Source organism: Prionailurus viverrinus, chromosome C2, assembly GCF_022837055.1.
Source record: "Prionailurus viverrinus isolate Anna chromosome C2, UM_Priviv_1.0, whole genome shotgun sequence".
Taxonomy (NCBI): domain Eukaryota; kingdom Metazoa; phylum Chordata; class Mammalia; order Carnivora; family Felidae; genus Prionailurus; species Prionailurus viverrinus.
In genome coordinates this window covers 130,554,984-130,570,990 of record NC_062569.1, presented here as the reverse complement: position 1 = coordinate 130,570,990, position 16,007 = coordinate 130,554,984, and the positions used below count along the sequence as shown (strand labels likewise).

The following is a 16,007-nucleotide window of genomic DNA, read 5'->3' as shown; positions in this document are numbered from 1 at the left end:
TTTATGAAACTGTCTCATTCTCCATATATACATCCTTCTACCTTCTTGTAAAACTTTCCTTTTGTAGTCCTTTTGAAACTTCCTACACAAACTCTATTTGCTTTCCCACACTATCCTCTCTGATAATGCTGTGATCAGAATCTTCACCCAGTGGCTTTGTTGGGGACATAGGAAGACTCTGAGACTATCGATTAAGAACTTCAGAGAAGAAAACTCGCATTGATTCCAATTTCATCTCATAAAGTAGAACTTATTGTCCAAATTATTTGCCCTAAATGTAATTTAACCTTCTTTTTTAGGGAACTAGCACACATGGAAGGGATTTTTTAGGTGCATGTTTTGTATGATGTATACCATTTAAAGGAAAATTCTTATGTACCAAGCAAGGAAAGATGACTTCTTTGAAGAGGTAGGCATGAAACAGATATCCCAAAGTTTTCTTTTTTCTGTTAGTAAGCTGCTTTCAAGATGAATAATAGTGGCTAAATTTGTTTAGATCTACTACATCCCAGACACTATTTTTGTGATCTTTGCAACACCTTTCTGAGGTAGGTATTTTCTTTGTTTTATTAGTAAAGGAACAGAAACTGAGGGGTTTTGTATAACACATCTAAGGTTTTTAAACCTAGAAGTGACTTTGCAATGATTTGAAGCCTGGCTTTTGTTGGGTTTTTAATGTTCTTGTTTTCTTTTGTTTTAGTTGCTGTTATTTTTATAGGAATAAACATTTTTTTCATTAATTAATGTAGTGAATTATTTCCATTATGGAGTATTCAGACAATTCAAATATAATGTTACAACTAAGAGATATCACTGTTAATATTTTGTCATGCTTACTAATAATCACACATGTTATAACTGAATCATGAATCTATTGTTTTTAAGTTTATTTATTTTGAGAGAGAGAGAGAGAGAGAAAGAGAGAGAGAATGAGCAGGGGAGGGGCCAAGAGAGAGGGGTGGGGAGAGAGAGAGAATCCCAAGCTGGCTCTGTGCTGACAGCGGGGCTTGAATCCACACACTGTGAGATCGTGGCCTCAGTGGTAACCAACAGTCAGATGCCTAACCAAATGAGCCATGCAAACGCCCCTGACTCTGATTATTTACATTAAATTGTAAGCAGGCTTTCTGTGTAGAATCATGCAGCTTATTCACTGCAGTAGCTTTGCGAGAATCACTGTTTACATAGATAACAATGTGAACATAATGTACTTGGGGTTGTGCAGTACCTTGGGCCTGATTAGAAGCAATTTTTTGTTCCAAAATGTAAGTTAATGGCTGCCATTATATTCTGTCTTTTGTGGAACATTCAAATTGGTCTTTCCTGTTTTGTTGAGTATTTTGTTTTTTTTTTCCCCCCCAGTGCTTGCTTATCATAGATACTGATTTTCTGTGCAGAGACAACTATCTGCACGGTAAACAATTTTCCTTGTTTTACATTCATAGAAGGAACATCAAGGATGAGGAACAGTTTCAAATCTTGCACCTTAGCACATGATGTTCACACCTTCATACAGATTGTTGGCGAGCCGTAGAGAGTTGTGACTTTTTCCATGCATTTCTCTTTTCTAAGTCACTCATAAGGGAAAAAGAAATGGTAAAAGCAGACAGATGTGTCCACTATTATATGTCAATCCCTATTAATCATTTTTATACGGACAAATATTGTACACAATTCATTCATTGGTTAATCAGTAAAAATAGGGGAATGTAATCGAATATGCTATAGAGAAAAAATAAGCATACATGTAATTTTAACTTTTATGTAAAATATAAACAGTGAATAGACTATGAAAATTTACCAAATTTATACAATATAGATACAGTTGTTTCTACTCACGAGGGAAAAAAAAACAAAAAACTAACAAACAAAAAAACTTGTGGGTGGTTAGCAAAACACAGCATTCCCTGCTGGTTGAGGGTGCTAACAGATGCTTGGATGAAATGTATACTTTAAGTTTAATTACCTAGATAATTGCCATAACTGTTTAGTTGCTTTTCCTATTTAGATCTGTCCCTACAGATAATGTGCAATTAATGAGAATTAGCACTGCCAAATTATTGGGAACGTGAGTTATAAAAGTGGGACGCCGTATGGCCCAGATATACTGTGTATGCATTCAACCAGTAATTATCTCTCGGTAACAAACTCTGATAGAGACTACAGCATCGTTCCTTCAGGGCGTTTCCAGGAGAGTAGGGCCTTTGAACTTAGGGATCGAGAGGGATATTTCTAGTGGAAGTGACCTGGGATGACTTCCTGCAAAAAGTGGGACTAAATCTACTTTTAAAAATTTTACCTAACAGTAAAATGTACTCTTTGGTGTATAGTGCTATGAGTTTTGATAAATTCATAGACTCATACACCACCATCACATTCAAGGTACAGGACATTTCCATCAATGACAAAGACTGCCTTGTGCTGCCCCCTTATTTTCAACCCCACTACCCACTCCCACTCTCTGGCAACCACTGTCTCTAGTTTTTTCTTTTCCAGATCATTATATAAATGGAATCATACAGTATGTACAGCCTTTTAAATATGGCTTTTTTCATTCAGCTTCAAACATTCCAAATTCATGCATTTTGTTGCTTATATCAATGGAATGTTATTGATGACTACCGCAGTTCGTTTAACCACTCACCAGTTTGAGGACATATGGTCTGTTCACAGTTTTTGATATCTATCTATGAATAAAGCCAACATAAATATTTGCATGTAGGTTTTTATGTGAACATAAGTTTTCATTTCTCTTGGATAAATATCTAGCAGTGAAATCGCTGGGTCATACTGTAAGTGTGTGTTTAACTTTATATGAAACTGCCAGACTGGTTTCCAAAGTGACTGTACATTTTGCAATCCTGTCAACACTTAGCAGAGTTCCTTTGCTCTCCTGCATCATCATCAAGTTTTTTTGTTGTTTGGTTTTTATTTTCTCATTACTAACTTGTGTTTTTAATTTGGATTTCTCAAATGACACATGATGTTGATGGCCTCTGCCATTTAATTGAGGGTATAAAGATTAGTTAGTTTAATGTGATTATTAATATGGTTGAGTTAAAATCTTATTATTATCATCTTATTATTTTCTTTTCTATTTGTCCCATCTGTTCTTTGTTCCCAGTTTTGTCGTTGTCTGCCTTCTCTTGGATGAATTGAGTAGTTTTAGGATTATGTTTTATTTCCTTTCTGGGTTTATTATTATTGTTATTAACTCTTTGATTATTTTGGTGGTTTCTTTGGGGTTCATATTATAATCCTTAATTTATCAGAGTCTACCTCCAAGGGAATTTTATCACTTCACATTTAACATGAGAACCTGAGAGTAGTATAATTCCATTTCTCCCATCCTGGCTTTTGTGCTGTTTTGGCAGACATATTGCTTTGATATATGCTAAAAATTCCATAATACAGTATATCATTTTTGTTTAAAGGGTCAATCTGTTAAGGAGATATAAATAATTAGGAAAAGTCTTATGTATTTATATATTCACATAGTTACCATTTCTGATATGCTTCTGTTATGCAGATGCATATTTTTATCTGGTGTAATTTGCCTTTGGACTAAAAGAGTTCCTTTAAGGTTTATTGTTGGTTTGGTTTGGTTTGGTTTGGTAGTCTGGGTTTGCTGGTGTGAATTCTTTCAACTTTTATGTGTCTGAAAAATTCTTTGTGATGCCTTGATTTTGAAAAATAGTTTCTCTGGGTATAGACTTCTAGTTTGACAGTTTTTTTTTTTTTTTTTTAATTTCAGTTAGTTAAAGATGTTGCTGGACTGTGTTCTACTATGCATTGATCCTAATGAGAAATCTATTGCTATCCTTCCTTTGTTCTTGTAAATATAATATGTCTTCCCCACCCCCACCCCCACCCCCGACTGGCTGGTTTTATTATCGCCTTACCATTGATTTTAAGCAGTTTGATTGTGATGTGACTTACTTGTATTTTTCTTCATACCTCTTGTGTTTGGTATTTGTTAACCTTTTTTGGACCCATAGTTTTATAGATTTCATCAAATTTCATCTAAAATCGTAACTAGTTTTTAAAATACATTTTTTCCATGTCCCCCCTCTCTCCTGTGCCTTTGGGGACACTAATTTCAAGTTCATTAGGCTGCTTGAAGTTATCCCACAGCTCACTGATGCTCTGTTAATTTTTATATTTAATTTTCCCTATGTATTTTATTTTGAATACTTTTGTTGTTATGTCTTCGAGTTCCTATTCTTTTATTCAGCAATGTTTAATCTGATATTAATCCCATCCAGGGTATTTTTGATCCCAGACATTGTAGTTTTCACCTCTGCAAGTTTGACTAGCATCTTTTTGTATCTCTCATGCCTCTATTTACTATTTGAACATATGAAATAAAGTTATAATAACTCCTTTAATGTCCCCTGCTGATTCTCACATCTGTGCTTTGTTCTGGGTTGGTTCCAATTGGTGACCCTCATATGGGTTCATTTTCCTGCTTCGTTGCATGTTTGGTAATTCTTGATTAGATGATAGATGTTTGTGTATTTTATTATGTTGGGTGCTCTATATTTTTATATTTCTATAAATATTCTTCAGGTTTATTCTGAAGATGCACTTAAGCTCTTATAAACAGGTTGATTTTTTTTCAGGTCCTGTTTTCAAGATTTATTAGGCAGTCCTGGAGTAGTTTAGGGTTAATTACTCCCACTACTGAGGCAAGAACCTCCATATGCCTTCCCCAGTGACCTGTAAAATACTGACTTTTCCCATCTGGCAGGTGGGAACAGGCACCTGAATTAATGCTGAGAACCTTAAGTAACTTTTAAAAACAGTATGATAGGCTTGGATGTGGTGATTTATTGTACAAAGGCCCTAGGGAGCTTTTTAAAATAAGGAAGTACATGTATTTTTTTGTAATTTGGAATAATACACGGATTTAAGTTTTTAAAAAATGAACTATGTTTGAATTTTAGAGTTTTCTATTACTAGATTTCTTCTGTTATTTTATATAATCAGAGTAATGTATTTATTTCACTAATTTGTGGTAAGTAAAGCATTTGAAATGCAATATTTAGTGTTCTTTTTAAAACTAAACAAATAAACATATAATAATCTCCCCATGGTAGTTCAATATATAACACGAGTTTTCTTCTAAATTATAGTTTTTAAAAAATTTTATAGGTTGGGGAGTAGGAACTAATAACATAGAATAAATGATGTCAAAATTAGAGTCCTGGCAGAGGAAGTAGACGGGCTTTTCACAATGTAAAAACAAAGAAAATTAATTTTTCTCATACATTTTGATGAAAATTAACTTTTGGTAGGTATTATAAACCTGCCCCAGCTGACTTGTAATGCTTGCAAAGATTTGTAAAATGTAGAATATTTAATTCAACAATATGCATTTATTATATTACTGATTGAACATACTGTGATATTTTATTGTAGAAAACAAGTAAAACCGCACTTGTCTTTATATTATAAATATGTGAATAGAATAATTACTTAATGGTTGAGGTAATTTGCCTATTAATAAGTCTAATGACACACTTGTTCTACTATGACAACTTAAAAATGAGGTAGATCAGGGAGGTCCAGAACGGTGAAGGCACATTCAATGGATAAGCGGTATAGCGGCATAGGTAAAGAATTGACACAAGTATATATACATTTGTTTGGAGAAGTGGTAAAGTCATTCCTACACCTATTTCTTAATAATGAAGGAAGGTTGATGATCTCTGATAATGTGACAAAAAACTACTTTTGCTAACACCTAAAATTCTTATGATTGAAGTATTATCATTTTATATTCACTGTTATAGCATTAAAATTAAAATTAAAATTCCAAGGTGCCTTTATTATTTCAAATAGAAGATACTCTAGTATTCTGTTTCAGTTTTTATAATTAAAAATGAATATGTCTATATTTTATTATTTTAATCAAATTTGCAGGCATAGAAAATTGATTTATCTAAAAATGAATAACTTGACTAAAAATGCTGTTGAATATTTTAAAAACTTGTTCAGTGGTGTCTCAAGCAAGCTAGAAGGAGATTGGGAGCAATGTATATCTTGAATTAGAGCAATGCATCTTTTCTTTAGCTCCTTTCCTAAACTTTAACCTATCTTTTCTTATCCTCCTTGATTACCTGTTTTGAAAGTTTTTAAGACATTAATGGGAGATAAAAACTAGACAAGATGCTCGATTCACCACAGTGATTTGACTTTTCAGAAATATTCAAATGCTAAATACACAATATCTCCAAGACACAGAATTCTTTACTCATTATTACTTCCATTTTAGCAGGTGGAAAAAAGGAATGATTACATTATTTTGACAGAATTTGTCTATGCAGTTAAGCTCCATTCTTTCATGGTGGCTCTCCCAGTAGAAAAAGTGGCCCAGCCACTAAGAGTTGAGTTCAGGCTTCAGCTATTTCAGTATCCAAAAATATTTCCCATATAAAGTTAGTATCCCAAAGAGGCATCAAGGAGAGAAGAATTTGAAACACAGTTTTTTTCTTTCTCATAAATATTGTGTCTACTTCATCCCTGTGTAGCCAAGTGAGATGGAATGGAAAGGATGCTATAGGTTTGTCCCTGCATTTGGAAAACTAATTAATTACAGGCATTGAATATTCTAATGTTTATGAGAAAAAAATAAACTTTGCTGCTTTTTATTAATAATTATTTCTCTCTCTCCCTTGCTTTTTCACAGACCACCACTTTGCATATATAATTTTGTTCTTAAAGGAAATGAGGAATTATTTCTCAATCCAAGCACATGCACATCAGGATTTGGATTGTGATTAAAGAACTTGCAAATGGGGACAATGTAATCAGCATTTCTTTATGAAGGCATTGTTCAATCTGGGATTCACATATTTCTACTTCCTGAATAAATTTTAAAAATAAAAAATATAAAAAAATGTTAAAATGCATATAGTAAAGCATTCTGAATATATTCTAAAAGCTGTTTATCTCTGTTTACCTCAATCAAATGTTTATCATTAAATGTTTCCCTTAATTACTTAATAGATAATATGTCTTTAGAAAAAAGAGAAGCCTATTCTTTCAATACACTGTCTAAACTATCGTTTTCTACTTGTCAAACTGCAGTCATAAAAGAAGTATTTTTAACTGTAAATTTGTCACTTGGAGAAGTCACTTGGATTAATGTAAATTTGGTAAACATAAATACACCTTGTGTTTAGTGATCTATTTGGCATTTAGAGATATATTTGATTTATTTGGCACTGTAAATAAATTTATTTCTATGGAGCACAGTAATATATGGGTCTGTAATGTTTAAGGTCAGACTTTGGGTCCACCTACTGATGGTGTGAACTTGAGTAGCTAAACTTCATCATGTTTCAGTCACCTAAGAATTTTTGTGAAGATTGAGTCAATATTTTGACTGGTGTCTTTTCAAATTAGTATAATAATAATAAGAAATACATAATGAAAATAATAATAAAAATACTGAGAGTTAACACATACATCCCTGTATTGCTGCACAGTTTAATAACACATATATCAATTCATTTAATCCTTACAAAAACCCTATGAGATTGACCTCGTTATTTCTGTTGATAAAGACATTGAGGGATTCCTGGGCCTCCACTCTCTCACTTATGTCTGAATACTCCCAAGGTTTGTTTCATGTGTGTTTATAAACCAATATGTCAACTACAGTCACAGTCCGTGTGTTTTGACTTCCTGCTATATTAGTTTGCTACAGCTTCCACAGCAAAATACCACAGAATGGGTGGCTTAAACAACATAAATTTATTTTCTCACAGGCATGGAGGCTGGAAGTCTAAGATCCAGGTGTCAGTATGCTTCATTTATTCTGAGGCCTCTCTCCTTGACATGCAGATGGCTGTCTTCTTGCTGTTTCCCCACATGGTCTTTGTTCTGTGCATGATGTCTCTTCCATGTGTCTGAATTTCCTCTTATGAAGACACCAGTCCAGTTGGATGAGGGTCTACCCTAAAGGACTTATTTAAATTTAATCACTTCTTTGCAGACCCCCAACTCCAAATATAGTCACAGTCTGAGGTGCTGAGGGTTAGGCTTTCAGCATATGAATTTGGCGGTGGTGGGGGTGGTGGTGGAAGGGAGTGGGGTCAGGAGGCACAGTTCAGTCCATAATACCTGCCATGACTCATTAGCTCCACAATGATGACCTTTGCCTGATAAGCCATTTGAAGATTAATTGGGGTCATTTTTGTTGCCCATCTGGAAAACACTGATGTGTGAAGACTCTTGATGTACTAGATGAGTGTTCCAGGGAGAAACAAGTAGAAGTCTCCTCACTTTTTGTCCAGGGATTTAATCAGTGCAGCCTGTACCTCAACTGATAGTCCTTTTTGAAAACAGCGCCTTCGGGTTTTGCCTCAGCCTTCACCACACAGGCCTCTGACTCAAGTCTGCAGAGACACCTGTTTGCTCCTCTCTGTCTCTGAGGTGTCTGCTCACAGTCTTAAACAAAACTACAAACCCTCATGTAATTGCTAATCCTCTCTAATTAACTTGCCAGATATTCCCAGCAACTTTTGGATCTGTTTGTGATGGGAATGACATTTAAAATTAAATGTCAATAAATGCACTACAGATAAATTATGAGGACCAGAAGTTCTGTTCCAGTATTCCAGTTGCTTAGGGTTCCTGGATAATAGAGAAACTTATAGCATTTTCATGGCTCCTGTAACCTTTATAATAAAACTTCTTGCCACAGGTGATAGACTCTCCCAAGGATAACTTGAAGACACAAGCTTATAAAATGTTTATAGGTTTCCATATTATAATATCTTCCAGGATTCTAATTATTCCCATTTTTTTAAAAGATAAAAACAGAGAAGGGAAGAAGGCTGTGACTCCTCTGACCTCAAGTTCATAGTCCTTAAGCAACATTTTTTATCATAATTTTTTTTAATTTGTGGAAATCATAGATCAAAAATAAAAGGGGAAAAATGTGCCTTTTGTAGGATTATGGTGAAGCACAGGTATTCTATAGCAATAATCAGGGACAACAAAAGGAAAAAATAAGAATTATGCACAAAATATGTTACACCACGATGCTTTGAAGGCATGCTGTTCTGGAACAGATAGAAAAGGAAACAGACATGAGATGTTTAATTTCTATCTTTCATGATGCTTACTTGGCATGAATCACAGAATCAGACTCAACCCTGTCTTTCAAAGTCCTTTCAACAATGCAGTTTGGTTATTTTTAGGTTAGTTTTAGGATTTATCTAATTAAATCATATATTACAATTTTATTGATGTGTCTTCTTGTGTTTCCATGGAATAATAAATTTTATATTTAAAAAAATCACCAACAAAGCAACAAATCATACCTTTATTCCAATAATGGTTGACTGAAATGAGGAGTAAATATAATCCTCGGCAAACTGTATTTTGTTTTAATAAACTACACATTAAAAAAACCAAATTGCATCATTTGCATTGGCTGTAATACCATTCTAATGTATTGGATAATTGTTTGTGTGTGTGTGTGTGTGTGCGCGCGTGTGTGTGTGTGTAGCCAATATAGACAAGGCAAAATTATGTAAGAATACTTAGAAATAGTTTTATTCATAAAGGTTTGTTGTGAGTCATAAAATTTATGGCCTATGTATTAGTCCTGTTTTTTGCATTATTATAATAATAATAACAAATACATAATGGATACTTACTATGGGACAGTCTGTGATTGACTGATCGATTGATTGATTTTTAGCAATCTCTACACCCAACATGGGGCTTGAACTATGCCCTTGATATCAAGAGTCTCATGCTCAGGGCACCTGGGTGGCTCAGTTGGTTAAGTGTCCAAATCTTGATTTTGGCTCAGGTCATGATCTCATAGTTTGTGAGTTTAAGCCCTGTGTCGGGCTCTGTGCTGATGGTGCAGAGCCTGCTTGGAATTCTCTTTCTCCCTATCAAAATAAAGAAATAAACTTAAAATAAAAGAGTCTCCTGCTCTACCAAATGAGCCACCTAGGTGCCCCACCAGTCTGTGATTTTAGGAAGTCCTTGACTTGCACTGTTTCATTTAGTATTGAAAACTACCATATACATTAGGTAGTTTTATTACCTTCAGTGGCTAAGGGGAATAAAAGAGTAAAAAAAAACCCTTTGAACAATTGGCAATACTTGAAAGATATGTTTGTTGTATTTTGTTGTCTACCGAGTATGTAATAAGCATTATGTGAATGTTTGTGGATGAATAAATGGGTAGATGTGTGAACAGGAGCTCAAATCCTCTGGAAAAGAAGCATAGGACAAAAAGAAGAGCCTGACTCAGAAATTGTGATGGGGCTGGTGAGTGCCTGCCAACTGCCAAGGGGCTTGCTGGTTGTAACCATTCCAACAAATCACCAGGCACATGTACTGGTTTTCTGGCATGTGCTTTTAGGATCTTAGTATGAAGACATTGTTAAAAGTTACCAAATACCTGACTCCTGCCCCAAGACAATACAATCTGCTTCTCTGGGTGGCATAAACAACACTTTCAGAGAATATCAGTGGATGATTTTGGGATAATGTAATGTAGGACTTCAAAGCACAGAAAACATTTTCATTCATAATTTCTTTTTTCCCGTGAACATGTGGTACATGAAAAAAGAAGGAAATATGGGAGGTGAACAGCTGGTTATGCAGATGGTGTTGAATTGAATTTGGATTTCTGTATCACGACTTAAGTTTCTGGAATGCTAGGCTCTTGGCTAAGGGTAGAATTATTTCTCACAGGGACACGGAAGAATGTGTTTGCATGTAGGCTAGCAGTCATGATTAAAGTGTTTTAAATGGAACATAATATTGTAAAAGCGTATGAAGATTCAAAGCAACTTATCATTCACCCAGATTCTCTAGGACTCAGTTGAATAGTCTTCCAGCTTTCTTGTTTGATCACCATCAGCACCTTCCAGTTCCTAACTCAGATTTGTCTTCATAGCTTCCTTCTCACTTGGGCCTTTTATTGGCCTTTTCCATGGTCAGCTTGTTGCATATCTCCCCAAATGACTCCTTCCTTTGCTTTTGCCTCCTCCTGTGTTTCCCAGAGATGCTATTTTATGTCTCTGTTACAGCCTGGGATGTTAACTCTTTGCTTACTTGTCTATATCCGTCACAAAGATGTGATTTTCCTGAGTAGGAAATTTTTGTATTATACATCTTTGTATTTTCAGGGTTTAGATGACTGCCTCGCCTGTTTCAAGGGTTCCATGAATATTTGTTGAATGATAAATGCAAAATTAAATGAAGCAGTAAATATTTTTTAGCTTAGTTGGGAAGAGTGGGCAGTGACCATTGACTGCAAGCTATTTAGAAGAACAAAATGTTACAAGTGGTTCTGGCTAGAGATCACAGAGCTCTCCTGTACAGCAAATTTGAGATTATCTATGCCTTATGCTCTTTTCTAATGTAGTAAATGTAGTAAAACCAGATTTTAACATTAGATGATGTTAGTCAAAACAGAGTATTTAAGAATAATTTTTGCGTTTCGAGCTGAATTTTAAAAATTCTTTCACACGTATCACTGAAATATTAAAACATTAACACTCTAAACACATAGAAGAATGATAAAAATTCAGGCCTATTAAAAATAACTACCTGAGAAAAGGAAAAAAAAAAACCACAAAACAAAGTGTGCAAAAGGTATAGATTCTGAAACCACTGGACCTTTTTCAGTTGTACTTGTCATAAGTTATCAAAGACTTTTTTTATTTTCCAATACTTGTTAATTTTGTGTTACTCTTTAACAATTGATAGGAGACATGTTTAATTGGGAAAATGTCTATGGAGAACGTTTCCAAGATAAGGGTTGTCAAAGTAAATGAAGAATGAATAACTTGGAAAATGAGCTTACTGTTAGCAGAGCACTTTTTTTAAGTTAGGGGGGTATGGGATGAGAGAGAGAGAGAGAAGGAGAATTATAATTTATCAGTATTACATCTTATTTTAATGATTAAATGGAATGTATTCTCAGAACCACATGGCCTAGGACACCCCCCGAAAAACTTTCATTGTGAAACACAAGATATAGTTTCTATGAAATAATGAGTTACTGATCATACAGACTATCTTATTTCAATCATATTCTCCTAAAATCTGTACAAAAAAGGTAACACTTGACCAATATTTATAGATTTGAATATAGGCACAGTTTTAATATAAAGAAAAATGTGGAAAGCACCTCAGGGTTATGATGATGGCAAGCAGTAGTGCCAGATTCCCCCTTACCTCCTTTTCATTTGAACAAGTCAAGGAAATACACAGAATCTAGGATTGAAAATGTCTGCAGCATAGGGAAATTAAATATAATATTCCAAATTTCAGCAGGAAGTTATAATAATCACACACAAGTGGGACATTCAGGCAGATAATTGAGCTGATCCCCATTATGCCCCCATTGGGCAGGTAGAGAGGTGACCCATTGCACTGTGATTCCATTTCACTTTCCAACTAGAGGTGTATGGACATTTACCTACTGGAAATCCGTAACTTTCTGAGAGCAAGAAAATTCCCACTCCTCACATTCTCTTCCATTATTTGACTTTTCAGTCATCAGTATCCCACAAAACCAGGAAAATTATATGATTGGAAATTAATATAGACAGGCTATGTGGCTTTCTGCCTGTGGTAGGTTGTTTCTGTAATATTGCCTAGTTTGTTCAAATCTCCTAGTAGTCATTCCCATATGTAATACCCTCAAACCCTAAATCTGGGCTTGAACATGTGTCTTACTTTGGCCACTGGGACAATAGTAAATGTAACCCAACCTGAGACCTGACAAATACTTCCTGCCCTTGGATCCCAGGGACATCATGTTAAAATGCTCAAGCTAAGCTGCTGGAAGGATGAGACACTGAATGGAGGAGAAATGATACACCTCAGCCAACAACTGCCACTCAACAGATTGACCACAAGCAGAAAGATTGGTAGAATTGGCCCAGACTTGAAGAAATGCAATAGACCAAGGCACTGTGTTGGGATGGTTTGTTATGTAGCAAAAGTTAAGCAATATACTTTCTGAAACATGGAGTAGGTATACCATGGATGGTAACAGGAAAAACTATGTGGTGCTTCTAGAAGGATGTGTTACAGAATGTGCAAATTAGATACGTTTACATAAACATTCACTCATTTATTCACTCATCCAAACATACACCGAATGTTTATTATGTGCCTGACATTTTATTGGAAACACAGCTATGAGCAAAGTGAGCAGGCTCTTGAACTTAGAAAGCTTAGTTTTTAGTGGGTAAGACAAAGACTAAATAAATGAACACAAATATAATTTCAGAGAGTGATAAGGCAGTAAGAAAAAATAACAGTGAAAAGAGATAGTGATACTAGAGGGACTGAGTTAGTTGAAATGGTCGGGGCAAGCCTCCCTGGAAGAGACCTGGGGGATAAGGCAGAACCACCCATGTAAGGATCTAGGGAACAGCATTTGCAGCAAAGGTATAGCAAGTATAATGACCCAAGGAAGGAAAGTGTGTTGGAGCAACAGGAAGAAGGCCAGTGGAGCTGGGAGTCTAGAAATCCAGAGGCATGATTGCAGGAGTTGAGGATGATGACATTGGCAGATGCCAGATTTTAAACATCTTCTTGGTCATGGTAATAGTTTGCAATATATTCTAAATACAATATGAAACCATTAATAATATCATTCACACATGAGAATAACATTGGCTGTGTTTCATTACTGGAAGGGCATCTTAGGTAGGCAGGTAAGTTTGGAAGCAGAGAAACCACTAAGAAGGCTGTGTGATCATGGTGGCTTGGTCTATGATGTTTTTGTTGCTGTTGTGTGTTTGTTTTGTTGGATGTAGTGGTTAAGCTCAAGTATTCTGAAGGTAGAACTAGGTCATGCCACTTATTAGATATGGAAGTTGAGGGAAGGAAAGCTCCAGCATGACCTCATCTTAACTAATTACATCTGCAAAAACCCAATTTTCAAATAATGTCACATTCTTAGGGTTTGAATGGATGTGGACTTGGGGAGATACTCTTCAACCCAGTACAAAACCTAAAACTCATCTCAAAAAATGGGAGGACAAAATAAAACTTTATTAAACTACAAATAAAAGGAAAGTTTTCATTTTAATTAATAATACAACAGTCAAGCTACTCTTGTTGAAATCATAGTCAAGGTAAGGTAACCTGTTAACACTATTAGTAGTATTTTTATCTGGAAGTTTTGCCCAATTAAAATGTGAACTGGAAACATATGCATATATAAAACACCTATAAATTTGATAGACAACAAAGAAGATATATGATGTGTAGCTTATATAGGTATTTTATGTAATACACTCTAGTAACATATTGTATTATGTATTACTACCAACTACAAGCACCACTAACTCTGAGTACTCACTTCTAAAGTTATTTGTTGATGGTAATACTGCCTCACAACAAAACACAATACAATCAGCTACCCTTGTAACAAATAAAATGCTGGAGAGTGGTAGGATGTAAAAGAATATAGAGACATTAACAACTTCTTTATATTACTAAGTTTGAAAGCACTGAAACTACAATTGTAAAAGAGATATAATTCACATTGACAATAGAGTATACCTATGCTATTTGTATGAAACATTGATTTTTTTATGTTTATATCAGTGGCAGAAAAATGGACAAACAAAAAGAAGTGGAACTCAAAAATCATAAAATCCTATCCCTATTAGCATTTCCTCTTAGTTTCTCTTTTTCTCTCCCCACATCACACATGTATATATGTATAAAAATACACGTTAAATTTTTCAGATCATATTTGTCAATAACTTAGAAGGGTCTGAGACGTTACCCTACTTGCAAGCTAACAAGTTTTCTTGCCACAGTTTTATGGATGCTCACTAAAGACATAGGACTTCTGGCTCAGAGGTGGGAGGGTGGGGGGGGGGTACAACAACAAACTATTGCTCATAGCGACAGCATAGCGGGAGTACACAGCTCTCACAGGACAACACAAAGGGGCCAAGTAATGCCTGTACGTGGTACCGCAGGAGGACGGCCACAAGCTTAGGGAACCTACATCTTCTATTATGGCATCTCATGTGCCAGAACTTTTCCCCAAAGAGAGAGACATTTTCTATATTACACTGGACAGTAAGCAAGCCTTTCCTTTGCTCCAAAAGGAGACACTAATCTATAATCCTGTTTCCTATACAGATGTTCTTGAATAGATATTCAAAAAAGGCAGCCAGTGCTTATAAATTGGGCAGAAATGAGATACCCACGAACACTTCCCAAATCCAGTTTTTTTTTAATCGAGTTTTTCTTAACCAGTTATTTTTTTACATAATAATGCACCACCAGTATGCTATCATATTCTAAAATGGTATTAAGAAATACTCCAATTTCTGAGTCTAGAAAGATACTAGGAATTTAATTTTATTTAGTACTAGTTTAAATAGGAATGATTGAAATAACTAAGAGGTATTAACTTTATATTATAAAGAAAAAATGATAACAATATTGTGAAGTGACATGCAAAAATAATGCCAGTCATTATTCCTAGTTGTCATAATGAGTGTAGAGTTTATTTTATGTTATAAAATTGTTAGACTGCAAAGAAAAAGATTAGAATAAATGAATTAAATGGTTCATTTTCAAACGTAGGTGGGTAAAATGGAATTGGCTTTTGAGAAGAAATATCTCAACAGAAATGCCCATGAAGTATCATCCCTTAATGGTAAGAACTGCCTGGACATCAGAATATCTAAATTAGACAGAAGAACTCTGTAGAACTCCAGGATGTACCAACTGCTATGGTATTAGGAACAAAAGTAGACTCAACCTGGAATACCTACATTCAAGGATACCAAGCAAGAGGTAAGGAATCTGGTCCATGAATGTCCCTATATCTGAGCCAAAAGAGCCTGAGAATGGGATTCTTTTTGAAGCATTTTCTCAAGATTATAAATACTCTGCCCACTTTCTGTACATTTTACCAGATTGAGTGTATCTATTTATAACTGTGCAATGAGCATACAAACTATGTGTTCAGGCATAAA

General features: G+C 34.9%; 1 protein-coding gene across 7 annotated transcripts in view; it reads left to right on the top strand.

Annotated features, from left to right (window-relative positions):
* Window positions 1-15,721, top strand: part of LIPI (lipase I) — a 79,926-nt gene extending 64,205 nt beyond the window's left edge. For 4 of the 7 annotated variants that reach the window (XM_047873974.1, XM_047873972.1, XM_047873973.1 and 1 more), the window contains one exon: window positions 6,692-7,223. In XM_047873974.1, coding sequence (XP_047729930.1) covers window positions 6,692-6,782 — 91 coding nt within the window. In that variant the 3' untranslated portion in view covers window positions 6,783-7,223. Of the gene's footprint in view, window positions 1-299; window positions 410-6,691; window positions 7,224-15,612 lie in introns of those variants that run through there. The other 3 variants (XM_047873969.1, XM_047873968.1, XR_007155445.1) reach the window with 2 other exon arrangements.
* Window positions 15,722-16,007: the final 286 nt, after the last annotated feature.